At 44.8% G+C, this 16,718-nt stretch overlaps 1 protein-coding gene and 1 pseudogene across 1 annotated transcript; one reads left to right on the top strand and one right to left on the bottom strand.

Moving 5' to 3' along the window:
- Window positions 1-733: 733 nt before the first annotated feature.
- Window positions 734-16,367, bottom strand: GMFB (glia maturation factor beta). Its single transcript, XM_066189114.1, has 7 exons — window positions 16,283-16,367; window positions 13,670-13,766; window positions 13,227-13,276; window positions 12,245-12,294; window positions 11,142-11,224; window positions 9,845-9,918; window positions 734-7,540 (listed from the first exon to the last, which is right to left on the bottom strand). The coding sequence occupies exons 1-7, from the start codon at window positions 16,283-16,285 to the stop codon at window positions 7,469-7,471; spliced, it is 429 nt and encodes a 142-aa protein (XP_066045211.1). The 5' UTR covers window positions 16,286-16,367; the 3' UTR covers window positions 734-7,468.
- Window positions 6,020-7,137, top strand: LOC136291908 (splicing factor YJU2 pseudogene; annotated as a pseudogene).
- Window positions 16,368-16,718: the final 351 nt, after the last annotated feature.

Raw genomic sequence — 16,718 nt, 5'->3', positions numbered from 1 at the left:
GGGTTTATTTCTGTCATGTCTAATCTGTGGCCTATTAATGCTGTTCTTCGGTGTTGGCAGAAACAATCTATGTCAGGAACTGAAGCTGAATTCCTTGGATTATACTTGGCAGTTTTTTCAACAACAAAGGAATCAAAGTCTCCAAAGATTGTGACAGGATAAAGCAAGAAAGCAGCAAAAGAGGGCTTAGATCAAATTAATGCAGTGGTCTCTTGGGCAGGAAAAGACACGAGCCGATAACTGTGGGAAGGTGAAAGTACCAAGTTCCTCTGTCTCCTTCAAGCTTTGGGGTCTCCTTGACAGCTACTCTGACACTGTTCAGGGGGCACCTGCACATTATATTGTATTCCACAGCTCCAGGTTCTTGCCAGAAGCCTTGCGGGAGAGATGGAACAGGGAAGTTTATGTGACATTCCAGGCTGACACTGAGCCCCACGCTGCCTTGCACCTCATCTGGAGGTGGTGGGAGGTCTGTGACAAAGGTGCAAAGCAGCACAGCACAGCAGTTCCCTGCAGTATTCAACAGCTCCTCTCCTTCCCAGCACAGCAGATGGAAACAGGAATTATTTTAGGTACAACAGCAAATGAGGGAGCAGTTGAAACTGAAGACACACTACAAGTCCAACACAAACTCCAGGAAGCTGAGAAAAGGAGGAAGATCATACCAAGCATTACCAGATCTTCCCTGTCACAGAGGGACCACTTTGCAATTAAAACAGGGCAACACAACCTCTTAATGAAACCTTTTATTTAAACCAATACAAGCACCATGCTTAGCAATAAAAGATTTGGTTTAAAGTAAACATGCAATGTGAAGTAGCAGAGACTAAACAGCAGATGGAAGTTGTACTGGTTACTGGTATTTTCATGGAACTGCCAAATTCTCAAATCTCGCCATGAACCTCTCACACCTTTTAAGGCAATGAGTCTGAACCACAGAACAAACACGTGAGTTCCAGTGAGCCCCTTCTCATGTCCCACCTGTCCCACCGTGGCTCCATTTCACAGTCACTACATGAAAGTATAAAAAAAGTGTTCATGATGTTTAGTTTTGGAATGCACTGAAGTAAGGAATTGAATTCTCTTGCTTCTGCCTGTTTGAGTCAGACCCCTGCCATCGTTTCTGGAATAGCTATTTTACAGTTAAAGATACAAAAATGGAATCCTGATACAAATGCAAAGATACTCCTTTGGAAAAGTGAAAAAGGTGTCAACACCAGCATTATTGCCTCCTTTAATAGAACAGTATTCATGATACTAGAAATACACTTAAACCATCAAATACCAGCATTTACATTAAAAAAAAAAAGATATTCAAAACACTACAAGTCTATTTCATGGGCTGACATGCAAACTCATGCTTTAATTCAGCTTACCATCAATGAATAGGATTACAAGAGCTGTATCCCAGCCATCTAGTCAATATTTAAAGCAAACCTAATTAATTGTGGCAGAAGTCTCCCTTGGAGAGACCTTTAACTCCAGACCAAGGATTTTATGGCCAACTTACTAACTCCTGAAAAATAGGAGCTACCAGTGGAAAATGCTGACTCTCAGACCTTTAGCTACAAAGGCTCCCCTAGGTTAATTTTTTGTCCTTTAGAGGTCTGAAAATTCAAGAGAAATGTGTGATTAGAGATGGGCAACTCACCAGCAAAGGCCAGCTGGAACATACTGCCTGAACATGGACTCATCTGCCTCCCACTGAGCCTAAGGGGGCAGCAGCACAGAACACACAGTTCTACAGATAAGGTGGGGAAAGGATATTATGAAAACAAGGATTATTTGTGCAGGAAAGACTTGAACATAATGATGTCTTTGTTTAATCAAGTGCTAGCACTACCTGCATCTCAAGAGCCCAGGACAATTAGCAGCAGCCAGTTGTGTCAAAACACTGCATTAAGACCAAGGAGAACACAAACAAGGCTGGAACAGCAAACACCCTCTGCACACTCGTCCTCCCAGAACCTGCAGCTGCTTCCACAGGTCAGCCAGGGGAGGAACAGCTGCCAGGCAAGGCTGGATGAAGAATAATTAATACTGGTGGGCTGAGCAGTACCAACAGCACCTTTCAGGAGGAACGGGGCTTTAACACTCTCTTGAGGATCTGTTTGTTCCCTGCAAGGCTGCAGGGGCAGCACCCAAGGCAGAAAGTGCTTAAGTGAGGCACGAGAACATGTGAAGTGGAAGAACTCAGCTGAAGATTCAGCTGTGAGGAGCAATGTTTTCTTGGCAGAAGGTGGAGCAATCCAGAGATGAAAGGTCAAATTCAATAATTTCATGCAGCAGCTCCTCCCTTCCCTCCTGATACAGGCCTCTTGTACAGTTACTTTTGTGCAGACCTGTGCAGGCAGCAGTTGGCTGCTGGCAGCCCACCAGTGTACAAAGTACAACAGATATGATTAATCCAGTTTTTCCCCACTGCAAATCAAGCTGAACATTCCAAGCAGCAGCTTCCCTCTCGCCCACACTGTACTTTGACATGCCTCACCTTTAGTACAATCCCCCCCAAAAAACCCTCAAAAGAGATTCTTGCCGTTTCCAGACTGATGCTTGGAATGACATGACCCTTTAAGCCAAAGTCTCATTTATACAATGTTTGTCACAAAAGACATTGTTTTTATTGATCTGCAGTACAGAATGATCAAGCAACAGTTTCATAATCAACATTTTTTCATCCAGGGAAATGAAATTGCTTTTCCAGTTCAGTACGTTAACACAGAAATTTAATTACAAGCACTTCTTCCCCACACCAAAAGATCAATTTAATTGGATCATTCCAACATGTATTTGGAAAAGCTCCTCTCAAGTCAGATTTATATACAAATAAATGAGCAATAACATCAAACTAGGAAGAGATTTACCAACACTGAAGACCTTTGCAAATTAATTCCTTGTGATCTTGCAGGAATTAGTGTTTTACCACTAACACAGCCTATGCTGACAAATGAAAAACCACCCCACTTTCAGCAAAGGTTTCACAGCATGAAATACTGGCCTCCAAATTTAACACTGCATTCCTTCCCAGCGAGCAGATTGGCTGGGGCAGCTGTATTTTAAGGTATGTTATCAACAGGAAGCTGCTCTTTACGCACTTACTTGTTCAGCAGCACAACAAACACTCACGAGCAAGATAGGGAGAGACTGTCCCATGAGTGCTCCTCCTGCCACAGCACGGGCTGAACGTGTCCCACATCAGACAACTACTCTATTCAATATAAAACAGACCTGTAAAAAGACTGGTCATTTATAAAAGCTAAATACTATTTTCACATTAGATTTGCTGTTTCAAAGAGATGAACCGTTAAGTAGATGAAAATCAAATGATCGCTTATGCAAAAGCTTCATCTGGAATGTAATTTTGACCAAAAAGCCATTAAGAAAGTTAGAGGTTGTAATTAAAGTACTTAAAAGCTACGTGTGGCCAACTTTTGTAACAAAAGAGATATAAATCGTTCATTATCAAGAAAAGCTTTAACCTCCTGACTCCTACAAATGGAGCAGATGATTGGAATTTCAAAGAAAATGAGGTTGGCTTTTTGTTTTACAGATGTCAACTGCAGCACGAGGCACTAGGAACAAATATTACTTGGATTCTTTAACAAAGTTTTTACCAAATTTGTAAGAAGTGGCAGTGTAAAATTCTCAAGTCCTTTTAAAGCTAACAAATGAAAGGCACACAGTATCACCAGGTGTTCAGATAACAGGAAATGAGCAGAGGTAAACTTCTCAACAGTGTCAGAATAGAGATACAAGAAAGAAATCTGGTGCAAGAGGAACCAGAGTTGTAGTTCAGCCCTTAGTTATCAGCTAGTTCCTGTGAGACTGTATTAGCATGAGAACTGGACAGTCAAAGCTTTGCCCTGAAATTTAGAAAGATGGACTCAGGCAACTGAGGAATTACTGGAATGACAAAAATTAGTTCCAAGAATTTGAGACAGTTCACGTGGACTCAATGGAAAGATAAATGGATGGATTTGCTGTACAAGGATTTTGACCTTTTAATACCAAACAAATGCTTCCAGGGAGTAGTTTTCAAAATTGAGAAGACATTAAGTCAAAAAATCTGGTAAGTGACAGCACGTGGTGTCGCTTCCCTGCCTCGGACACATCACATGCAACGTCTGGTGACCACTGCAGTGATGCAACAAGCCGCTGTGGATATTGTGGGGAGGCAGAGGGCAGTGGGAATTGCTGCCTGCAGCCGGCAGGGCTGCAAAGAATGATGGAAAAAGCTGTGGAATCCTGGTGGCGCAGCAGATATAGCTGTGGAAGGCAATGGAGAAGCTGTGTGGGTCCAGACCCCCCTTTTATGGAAGAAGACGCCATCAGGAAAGAAAAATCTGGGAGGGTGGGCCTCAGTACACGAAGAGCCCATTATGAAGGTATGGATTCCTTTCTTAAAGAAACATGAGATAAGATACAATAAGCAGGCTTTTCTGGCCCTGCTGTCACAGTCTGAGAAACACAGACTGTATATAACTGAAGGAACCACTCCAGATTTAAAAACATGGGAGCGGGTTGGCAGGTTTATAATTGAAAAAGCCTCCCTAGGAGATGAGGCAGCCATCAATGTGATAAAGCCCTGGAGGCTTTTAGTGGACTTTTTAAGGCAGTTTATAACCGAGCATGACGAAAAAACGGCAGCAGAGACACTGCAGGTGTCGCCAGCTGAAGCCAGCAGCAAGGAGAGGGCACCAGGAGGAGCAGCAGGAGGTGTGGACACTGGAATGGGCACGCAAGAGAGAAGAACAGGCAAAGCAGCCACGCGGAATCGTGCTGCCACTCCATGCCAGACTTTTCCCTGGAGGAGCATCCCACGGCCATGCGGGGCTGTGCTGCCAGCTCGTGCTGGAGCACCTCATCTGCGGGGCATCCTGTGGCCGAGGAGCAGCACCACTGGCCCATGCTGGGACACACTGACAGTGAACACACTGATCACACCAAAAACCTCCTCAGCCGCTGCAAAGCTGTACCTTGCTGCCATGAAGCAGAGCCTAGCTGCTGCAGAGAGGCGCCGAGTGCGCCTGCACAGCCACCCAAACAGCGTGCCCTGGAGTTGCACGCGTCCTGCGTCACCACGAACATGCTCAGACTGCCTTATCCTGGAGCTGACTGCAGGACTGCACCTATTACACTGCCTGCACTGCTGTCTTGGGTTGCAATACAAGATGTAACCAGCAGTGTGTATTCTACTGCCATGGGTTGAAAGCAGTTGGGGAGGTGTTTTCATCTCTTCTATAACCCATTCCACATAACTCCAGGAGGGGAGGAGGGTGGGTGTCTTCTGTTAATGGGCAGCTGTTAAAACCAGGTGGGGCCGTGTTCTTTACCTCCTCAAGGACCCATCCTCCCTCCAGGGGGTATCTGCTGTTACTGGGCCATCGAGGCTCACTGCATGACTGATACCATTCCATCATCCCATTGTGAGAAGCTCCACCCAGTGGGAGGAGCCCAGCATCCCTACCTGGATAAAACCTGAGATTCAGAACACCACGACAGCCTGTTTGCACTGGATTCCCAAAGGGAGACCGGACCCATCTCATCACCACTGGACCTTCAGAGGAAAATTACACTACAGGATCATCTCTGCTAGAACCACATCTGTTACTCCAGGAGGACTTAGTTGGACTGCTACCAACAACACCCTCACCAATAGGGTGTCAGGTTGTATTCTGACTCTGTCAGTGTTTTTTTTTCTTTTTTTTTGCTTGTTTGCTTTTTTGTACTACATTTTTACTTTTAATATTCCTAGTCAAGAACTGTTACTCCTATTCCCTTATCTTTGCCTGAAAGCCCCTTAATTTCAAAATTTTAACTCAGAGGGAGGGAGTTTACATTCTCAATTCCAAGGGAAGCTCCAGCTGTCCCTGGAAGACACCTCTCTTTCCAAACCAAGACAACTGGACACACCCACCCGTTGCTGCCACTGGTGGGCAGACCCCGGGGACACGTCATCGCGCGAAAGTCAAACCTGTGTCAAACCCAGAAGCACCAGGGATGGGGAGAAGCCACAGTGATGTCAAAACGGAAAGTGCTGAACAAATATTACCCCCCAGACTTCAATCCAGCAAAGATCCCAAAGCTCAAGCTCCCGAAGGACCAGCAGTACGTGGTAACACTCATGGCCCCCTTCAACATGAGGCGCAAGACGTGTGGGGAGTACATCTACAAGGGCAAGAAGTTCAATGCCCGCAAGGAGACAGTGCAGAACGAGGTCTACCTGGGGCTGCCCATCTTCCGCTTCTACATCAAGTGCACGTGCTGCCTGGCTGAGATCACCTTCAAGACAGATCTCAGGAACACTGATTATACCATGGAGCACGGCGCCACGAGAAACTTCCAGGCAGAGAAACTCCTGGAGGAGGAGAAGAGACTGCAGAAGGAGAGGGAAGAGGAAGAGCTCAACAATCCCCTGAAGGTCCTGGAGAACCAAAGCACTCCAAGCTGGAGATGGAGGCCCTGGAGAACCTGCAGGAGCTGAAGGAGCTCAACCAGCGCCAGGCCAACATGGATTTTGAGGCCATGCGGAAGCAGTACAAGGAGCTGGAGGAGGAGCAGAGGCACAGGGAGCAGGAGAAGGATGAGCAGGAGATGAAGGCCATGCTGGAACAGGCCCAGAACCGCCAGCTCCTGGTGGATTCTGACTCTGACGAGGAACGGGCAAAATCGCGCCCAAATCCCACGGCCCAAACAAAACCCAAGGACATCCTGCAGGAGGACCCCCAGCCCCAGAGCAAGAAGCTGAGGACGGAGAGCTGGGAGCGGAGCATGGGCAAGCTCAGCACCAAGGCCCAGCTGGCCGGGCTGGTGGCCCGCAGGAAGCAGAAGCTGGATCCTGCCCTGGAGAATGAGATGGAAACCCAAGGCACCGCGACCAACACCAGCTCAGTTTCAGCAGCAGCAGCCACATCCTCGCTGGGTTTGTTGGGAGCCTATGAGGACAGTGACTGCGGAGCCAGCAGGGCAGGGAGGGAGCAGGGGCTGTCCCGGCTCCCTGCTGCTCCTGGAGCCCCACACAGAGCTGAAGCACAGCCAGGGGCCCGGGGGATCATTGGGGAAAAAACCAAAAAACAACAACAGTACATAAATTCTGCATACAAATGGCTAATGTGTGTCATAAGGATGCGTTTGTAGCTCAGAAAAAGTTAGCGTCAGCTTCCAAATGATATTTGTACACGGTTATAAATCCAGAACTGAACTATTTTAGTTACAGAAATATTAGTCACAGGAGTGCAAAAGGAGTCCCTGCAGAGTAGTATTCCCTTTTAGCAGGTACAAATAAGGAAACACCTGCAAAGATTTGTTACTTCAAGGAGACAGACCTGCCATTCTTTGCACAAACTCTGCACAAGAGAGATACTGCAGGAGACAGCTGTGAATACAGTGCATTGCTTGGATGTAAGTATTCATGTCTGGTTCCAGTATCACCAGGATGGTACATAAATACTTAGAACAGAGGTTTTCCTTAGTGGAAGAAGCCCAGTTTCTCACGCAGCCATTCTTCAGTTAGGTCTTCTGTATTTCTGATTTCGAATACCTAAACAAAATGGCATTGCATCAATTCCTGAGGGATGGGACTGGAAAGGGACTAGTACACAATGCAAGCAGGACCTTTCCACACATGTTGTCTGAGCTGCAATAAACCACTCCCCAACCTACAATTTTCAGGTGCTTTCTTGAAAGCATCAGATCAGAGGAAAACACACAAGACTAAGTGGAAAGAACATCACTAACATGAACAAGAATCTTGTAATTGCTATTTCTAGGCTTCACTCTTGTCCCTTAAGAATATGAGAAAAGCACAGTACTACATTTTAAAATAACCCTGAAGTGGCCCCTTCTCACAAGCATTATCTCAGCAAGACAGTATTTTGAAGAATACTAATTAATTTAATATCTGGGTTGATTTAAGCACAAAGTTCATCAATTTTTCTCAGTACAACACACTGGGTTTTTTATTTGAACTGAAATAAATTCATAATATCCAGCAGCATATTATTTTACCTGCAAAATATCCCAAAATAGAAAACTTGGGGGAAAAAAAAACCCCAACAAAATCCTAAAAGCACAGAATGGTTTGGGTTACAAGGGACCTTAAAGATGATCCAGTTCCAATCCCCTGCCATGGGCAGGGACACCTTCCACTATCCCAGGTTGCTCCAAGCCCTGTTCAGCCTGGCCTTGGACACTTCCAGGTATCCAGGGGCAGCCAAAGCTTCTCTGGGTAAAACCCCCAAAACAACCTAAAAACTACTAACCCAAAGCTTTGTGAAATCTTTAATGAACCCTTAATGCAGCCTTGAAGCAGAAAACAAGGTCCAAAACACCAATATACTCTTTACATTGCACTGGTCAGGGTTTGGGGTTTTTTTTAATAACCTGAAGAGAAACTACCTTAATTATGCATTGATTACTGGAGTCTATGACAAAAGTCATAGTAAATACTGGACAAAAGTCCAGTAATTGTACAAATTAACAGGCCTTCAAAATAGAGAAACCCCAAAAATCAATGTTACAGAACAGCTTAACAGGAGCCAAGCTAATATGCAAGTCACAAGAGACTGATGAGAGAACTCAGCTGAGTCATAAGCAAAAATCACACCAGGAGGAAGTCACAGCATGAGTTAAAATGAAACACAGCTCAGCATGTGGCAAGAATAAAGCACATTTGGAGAGCAAGCAGGCAATCCCAACTGGAGACAGCCTGTGTTCTCAGGCTTCAGGAGGAAGATGAATGATCATGAACATCTATACTCAGTCCTGGACTTGCATTCAAAAGCCATTCAGGCTGAATTTGATAGGAACTCCAACTGAGCTACTTCCCGGGCTTTCACCTTCTTCTCACCAACCCTTTCTTCTTGCTTACTGAAAACTCTCTACCACAGCTATCAGCCCTCCAAGATGCAGTTCCAACAGATCTAAAAAAAAGATTTCTTGGGGCTGTGCTGATTGTTTCTGCTATTTTCTCCTGCATTCTTATTGACTCCTATCAACTTGAGGTCTAATTTATAACAGAGGTGTCTTTTCTTACCAGGTGCAGCTGGACGCAGAAGTTGGATGAAGCTTGGAGCAATCTGGTTTAGTGGAAGATGTTTGAACAAATGAACATGAAGGTCTCTTCCAACCCAAGCCATTCTATGATTCATAGTTCTCTTACTGACCCAACAGACATTTTAACTGGCATGTTAAAGAACTCAGCAGGATAAGGAAGACCTAAAGGGAACAGTGCTGCTGGAAGTTCTGCAGTCATTTCACATGATATGAAAAACCTGAAGCAGCTACTGACTCTATTAAGCTTTACTGCTTGAGGCAAAAAGGAGTCTAGGTGCCAATTAAGCAAAGATTTCAAAGATCTCTAAAATGAAAAACAGGTGACATTTCTTTTCTAAAATATGCACACAGCCGGGCCTAGTGAATGCAGTGATTTCTTCTGGTGTCAGCACTGGAAGAACCCAACACAGGAAGAAATTGTTCATCACTTGGCACACGTTACTTACTCTGCAGGCTGTTCTGCAAGCATCCAGCCCCAGGAACCAGCTAAACTGATCTGTTCCACACCACACTGAGGCTTCAGTCTATTCTTCCCATCAGAAAATTCCTCCCCCACAGCAAAGATGTCCATCCTACTGAGGGATATTTTTGTTTTAGAGAACACTGTTCCTCCTGGTGGTTTAGGCTACAGAAATCTCCACACATACTCCTCCTTCAGTCTTCCTAAACCAGACTCTGTTCACTGTAACCACAACTGCTCACAAAACCCTTCCTGCCATTGGTTCAAGCAAGACACAAAACAACAACCTGCAGTGAAGGGGGAAAGAGTTATTTCAAAAGCCAGTTGTACCTTAGTGAGTTCAGCTGTCTGTACAAGCTTATTCTTGCTTCCAGCATACATCATCTGCTGCTCAGGCTTACATCCTGTAGTTGGGGGGGGAAGAGAGTTTGTTTAGTTATTTTGACTGCAACACTTTAAAAAAAAGGTTGGATTTTTTTTTTTTAAAGAATTCAAAGTAAAAGCTAAAGACATTCAGAGAAAGATTCTCAGGTTAACTACAGAAGAATATGCTCAGTAGTTGCTAAACTTTTATATACCTAGTTACTCTAGTTCTAAGAAATTAAGGGTAAAACAATGCAATCAGTTTATCTTCTTCCAGGGGATAACAAGGATAATCCATTAATACCAGCAACATACACTACTACAACACAGACTATAGATGGAAGCCCAGGAGCAATTCAGCTCTGTAAGTCCAAACCAAGACACAGGTTATTTGGCTTCTATTAAAATTACACAGTGCCCTGTCCAGGTAAGTTGATGTTGAGGGTTGCTGTGACACAAGCAGAGGATGCTCCATCTGCTCTCTACAAACTTGGGATGATCCAGGATTAGAGCCTCCTGGAACAGTCTGTTCCCCCAGCACTTTCACATGCTCAGATCTGGGTTAGGGAGCCCCCTTTTCCTCCTTTTCACTCATGGCTGTGAAAAGCCGTTTAGACTGTCCCCTCACAGCATCCTCTATTGCTGCCCATTACATCCAGGCCTCCTCTCAAATCCCATCCTAACCCTCTTAGAATCCTGTTCCTTTCATGGGTAGAATGAAAGGAATAGGATTCCAAGATCCTCAGAAAGAAATGGGTTCCCTTGTCCTTCTGAGATGAGAGAAATTTCTTCTCTCCCAGTCACTAATGCCTGAATAGCGGGAGAGAGGTAAACAATCACTCAGGAACAGAGGTAGTGTTTTCCAGCCCTCTCTCCACTCAATTTCTGAGCCTTAGAGGGTCATGTTTAAAGGATTCCCCAAGGTCTGAGGAGTAAACAGGTTAAATTAGCTTAAACCTCCATGAGTAGACAGAGTGCTCCAGGCCCTGTCCTTCAGAGGAGGGTTGCTGAGCACACTGAGAACAGGCACATTTAGGCAGACACACCTTTTGGCCAGCTAAACAGGAAACCAACACTCCAGTTCAGCCTTCAGAAGTGGAAAAGAGAGAATCTCTTCTATCATACATCTGAAGTGCCCTAAACATGAACCTCAAAGGCAGGAAAACCTCCTTGAGAGCACTAAGTACTCAGTTTTATCTTCCGTAGAAAAGAATATTGCCAAATTTACAACACACAGTAGCTACCAATCACAAAGTTCACTCACCAACTGGACTGGAGAAGATAAAGCACAATGGATAGGAAACTCTTCCATCTTCATGCTGGTACTTGTAACTATACACAATAAATGTTTTTTCTGAGGTTAAAGAAACTAAGAAATCAATTATTCTAGTAGGATATAATCTTCAGTTATCAGAGCTTGATGCAGGCACGAGTCAGTGTTACATTTTAGATGATGTTTTAATTTGGCAATAGTAACCTCACTGTTCTGTTTTCACTTCCACATCTGACTTTCAGAACTGGCCCTGCCTCAATGTAAGGGCTGTTTCTGTAGTAATGTTTCACATCAGAGCTAAAAATCACCCTCTCATCACAAATATTCCTCTCCCAACTTTGTAAAAAGACTTCCTACACCCACCAGCATGGTTTTGGCTTAATGAAAGCCTAATTCTTTCTTTGCTGACCAAGAACTTCGTTGTTTCAGGTGTTTTGCTGAATTTGAATCAAAGTTTTAGCCAGGACTCCTGTTTTACAGCCTCCCACTGCACTGTGGACATGAAAGGGAAGATTCAGAACAGCACAGGGAACGGTGCCAGCCAGCTCTTGAGGCTAATTGGGCAGGTATTTTCTTCACATGTAACTTAAGTACCCCTTTTATTTCATTAGTTAAAGTGTAATTTATTTGACCCTCTTTTGTTCCTGTTTTTTCAAAACAGGGATTCCTCCCTGGATCACATGCCCACAGCAATCCCACAGAATCGGTAACTGCAGCAGAACAACAGCCACATCCTGAGAAAGTACCAAAACAGATCCAGAGTTACACAGGGAGATTCCTATATTTAGAAGTAGCCAACTGGCACATTTTACTCACTTCTTTACATTACCAGCAGCATGGCTTTGCTTTACTTCCCCAAACATTATATAGTCTAAAAGGAAATAAAATGTCAGGAAAGGCTTAAATGAGTCATTGTTTCAACAAGTGGTACAACAGTTCAGCGCAGCCTGAGAACTGATCCCTGGGTTATTTCACAAATAAAGGATCAGCAAGATCACACCACAGCAATTATTGGCCTAAAAAGGTGAAGTCCAACATTTTGAACAGCTTCCAGGAGTGAGTAAATCCAAATGGCAGCAGCATAGGAAGGATATCGAGGTTGTCTCTCGGGCAGCTCATCCTTGAGCTCATCGGGAGAGATACCCTGGTGACATTAAACACAAGCAATATTTGAGCAAGTATCTCTCACTGGAAGGTTAAAGAAGGGTAATGGGCAGCAAAACACCTGCAAGGCAGATGTTGATCTACAGGTGAACTAATAAGGGCCTCCCAAATTACTACAGCAGTTTAGGAAGATTTGTTTGCCAATAGACTCCTATGACTAAACACAGAATTAACGTTAGCATGAATAATCATCCCTATTTTAGGCATAATGAGTTTAGCAAACAGTTTTGGCTCTAGTTGGCTATGCTGGCAGCTACCATGCTTTGCCAACCCTAGTGCTAAACAGAAATAAGCAAGCACACACCATGAAGTCAGTTAACATCAGCTACATAAACCAAAAGTTTGAAAAATTCAGTCCTTCCTCCTTCAGCAAACAAGAGTCCCCATTCCATTTAAGTGTTACATTAACATCCAAATTCTAGGGAACAAGAGCTATGGTTAATGCTCAAATCCCTGGGAAAGGTTTAATTTTGCCCTATGGACCATTAAGAAACACCACACACTGGGCTGACCTTATTATGCCACCCATCAAATTTAGAGTCTGCAGGGGATTAGCAATCCTGCTTCTAATTGATAGCAGACCAGCTCAGAGGCAAATGTGCAGATCTACGTGGAAACACAGCAGAAATCTCTTCAAAAAGCCAGCAGGTGCCAAAGACGCTTTTTACATCGTTAAAACAGCTTTAAAATAACTTTTTTTTTGGTGCAATTAATTAGTCAACTCAATTGCTTCTGCATAGTTTCACTATTAATGGTGCTGTGCTTTACATGCAGAGTGACCATGCATTTAAATAAGCTCATGACCCAAATTAGATTAAGAGTTTGATAACAATTTGAAACTAAGGCAGTACCTTAGAGACAACAATATATTGCAGGCTGAAGATACTCTTATTTACAATTCATTTAACAAACCTCATGCTCCTCATCCAGCACCACCAACTGCTTATCCTTGTCGATTTTCACTACAAATCAAAATAAAACACAGATCAATGTTTTTTTCAATTGATTTATACAATGGAGGCATGAAGCTTTTTAGCACTCAACAATTACAGTCCTTGTGATTCTGTTTTTCGTCTTCACTATATCCCATGACTTCCCAAAATCATTTTACAAACAGCGATAGACTCTGAGCCATAATTAAATATAAATACTCTGCTAAGAGCAGATGGAGACTTGAATCCTAAGAACAGCACTGTTTTATTGTTAAAATTACAGGCAGAATTGGAAGTGCTGCAGCTCAGAGAACAAACACCCTCCTGGCTCATATTGACCTGATACAGCAGCAACATTACATAGGGAAGAAAAGAGGAGAGAGGATTTTCTGACAGTTTTTGTCAGACATCTTTGGAACTCACTTATAATGGCAGCATTGCTGGTCTCTTTGCGAAATCGGAATTTTCTCAGTTTCTCCACCAGGTCTTCGGCAACATCACAAACCACCAGAGATTCACTCTGCAGAAAGGAAATGGCAGAGGGGAGGGAGAGATAAATCCTTCCAGAAAGTGAAACGGACAATAAAATCCCTGTGTCACACATATCTGTGCATAAACCCTACTGAAGACAACCTGCATGCAGCCTGTCCAAAGCTTCAGAGCATCACATAAACCAGAAAAAACTTGGGTGAAAGCAAATTGGCTTTCTTTTTGAAAAAACACATTAACAGAACATTTATCCACTTTAATTTCTCGATTCAAAGCCACACTGTTAACTAGAAGTATTTCATTAACTACTCCTAAAGTGGGATTATTCTCAGATCTCTTAGAAGTAAACTTGACAATTCAGAAGTAGATTTTACAGTTCTACACTTAAAAAGTAAATTTTACACTTCATTTTCCAAGCCCCGAAATAAGGGAGACCCTTAGAGTGGCAGCAAACGGGATCAAGTAATTTAAGCATTTAACATAATAAGAGTTACTTTTAGTTTTTAAGAACAACCTTGTCCTTGTTTATTTTTACCCACAAAAATAATTATTGGACTTCTGAGATTCACACACACAGAAGGAGTTTCAGACATTTGAACCCAAAAACATGCAGCCATTTCCCCCTGTGCACACCAGGCTCTCAGCAGAGATGCTCAGATACCATATTAGTCATCACACTGAAGATGAGGAAGGAAATTATCGTTTCACAAGCAGCCATGCAGGTTATCTTCCCTTACACATGCAATTTCTGAACTGTACCAAGCCAACCACTGCCATTTCCTGAGCAACATTTTATACACACAACCTCCATCACCAAGGGGTTCATGCCAGCTTGATAAAGAAGTTACTTAAAATCTGCAGCTTGTACTGTATTGGTGAACTCCCAAGGCATCAAAAACTTTGGACCAAAGTAACTGTATTTCAAGGTTTCCTTAAAAATTTTCTCAGATAAAAAAATTGTGCAAGATTACCCATCAAAAGCTCTAATAAAGAGCTCTTGCACTGAGACAAATCACTGGTTTAAAACCAGAATGTCACTATTTAAGCTCTCAGTTCTGTCTCCTCGTGTTCAGCACTGTGAGATTTCCCCCAAAAAGCAGACGAGTGGCTCTGCTTCCCCACTTCAATACCCCACGTCTGTTGCTGCTCTTGAAGAGATTTCCACCTTGACCAAATTCTGGCACAATGTCTCGTCCCTCTCCTTCCTCTGGAGAGCTGGAGAGGAAATCAGGCTCTGCTGTGAGAGCAGAGCTCAGGCACTGCCTGTACAGCCTCCCTGATTTTGCTTGCTTCCCCTAAACGTCAAAGATTGCCCTTGGTTCCCTCTCATCAGCGAGTGGGTCTCTCTGACCCAAACAGGTTGAACTCGATGATCTCAGAGGTCTTTTCCAACCTAACTCATCCTGGATTCTGTGAAATATCCCTAGTACCCACTACTCTCACTCATTCAGGAAAAAAACCCAAAAAATATTTAAAAACACAACAGAATTCAGGGCTGCATTTCATGGCTGAAGTTGTACCTCATATGAAATGTCACTAATACCCACTCTCACCAGGAGGTCTCAATTAAAAAACCCAACAGGATTCAGGGCTGCATTTCAAAGCTGAGGTTATATTTTACATTAAATGCTCTTTTGTGAAAGAACCTTTTCTCCCGATCCTCTGGGCTCACCAGCTTCTCCCAGCAGACAAGCCATGCTCTTGCACACACCTGTGCAGCCATACAAGCACAAATCCCTGAGGGAATCTGAAGGAAAACACTTGGTAACATCAGACTGTTTACCGGGGCTAAACCGGCTCACCAACGCTTGGCTTAACAAAAACTCAAGAAAGCCGTGGCAGGATTGCTGCACAGACACAGACACGCCTGCCAACACCACCGAGGGCGATGCCGCTGCTCCCCGGACACTCCTGTGCACTCGGGACACCCACTGCCCCCACCATCAGACTGACAGGTAAACATGAATTTCCCAAAGTGCCTCAAGCACGACTCTCGCTAGAGAGGCACACAGCAAAACAGCCCAAGATTTGATCAAATTTGCTTTGCAACTGCTCCTTCCACAGGAGGGTTCACCTCCCCAAACCTTTACTAAAAGCAGCAGGCACGACTCGTCCTTTTTTCACAACCATTTCTTTACCCATTAGCCAATATTAATGCAAAGTACCCCACAGGATTCATCCACCGGTCCCTGTTTCTCTTGGTCTATTCCAACCAGCAGTCACAGCTCAACCCCAAATTCACCACTCGGGTGAATTAGTTCAATGAGCAACAATCAGACGTTCTTCAGCGAAATAGCTCGAAACACTACATGACAAGCAACAGCCAGGTGCGATCAAGCCATCAGCGGCTTCACAGACACAAAACCAGTGACTCAGAGGTCAGATCAAGCGTTCTACTGCTGATTATTCTACCATTTCACGATCGAATCCTTCTATCTATGCATTATCTCAGCGGGGTGAGCCCCCTCCCGGCCGGATCCCCCCTCCCCTCCCCTTCACGATCCCGCCGGGTCCCCCCTGAGGGAGCGACGCGCGCTCCCCTCTCACCATCTTGGCGCGCGCACCAACCGCCGCCGCTCGCGCGCCGCCGCCGCCGCCGCCGCCTCCTCCTCACTGGGTTGCGCCCCCACCCTCACCGCGCCTGCGTGGTGCAAGCCCCGCCCCCTCCCTCGCCCTCCGACCAATCAACAGCGCTCTCCCGGGGGTGGGCGGGGCGGCGTCACGCGCCTACGGGCAGCGGGGAGGTTCAAGGCCGCCGGGCGCGGGAGGGCGGGAAAACGCGGGGTCACGTGATCGCCAACAACACGCCCCTCCCATATTGCCGCGCAGCCTCGGCCCCGCCCCCTCCCCGTTGCCATGGCAACTCGCGGGCTCGCCCTCAGGCGCCATTTCGCTCTGGGGATCCGAGGGGAGCGGTACGGGACGGGGCAGCTCCGGCTTCAGAGCCCTTATTGTGCCTTAAAAAGGTCCGGGACTGAAGGTT

The sequence above is a fragment of the Chamaea fasciata genome, unplaced genomic scaffold, assembly GCF_029207755.1.
Source record: "Chamaea fasciata isolate MVZ Bird 193981 ecotype frontalis unplaced genomic scaffold, bChaFas1.0.hap1 SCAF_7, whole genome shotgun sequence".
Taxonomy (NCBI): domain Eukaryota; kingdom Metazoa; phylum Chordata; class Aves; order Passeriformes; family Sylviidae; genus Chamaea; species Chamaea fasciata.
Note: the sequence above shows the minus strand (reverse complement) of the source record. Positions and strands in the feature narration are given on the sequence as shown.

Coding starts and splice junctions, on each gene's coding strand:
- GMFB (XM_066189114.1), bottom strand. Junction 12,295..13,226: donor TGCTGGATGAGGAGCATGAG/GTTTGTTAAATG, acceptor TAATGTCACCAG/GGTATCTCTCCCGATGAGCT. Junction 11,225..12,244: donor CTGCCCGAGAGACAACCTCG/ATATCCTTCCTA, acceptor CTCAGAAAAAAC/ATTTATTGTGTATAGTTACA.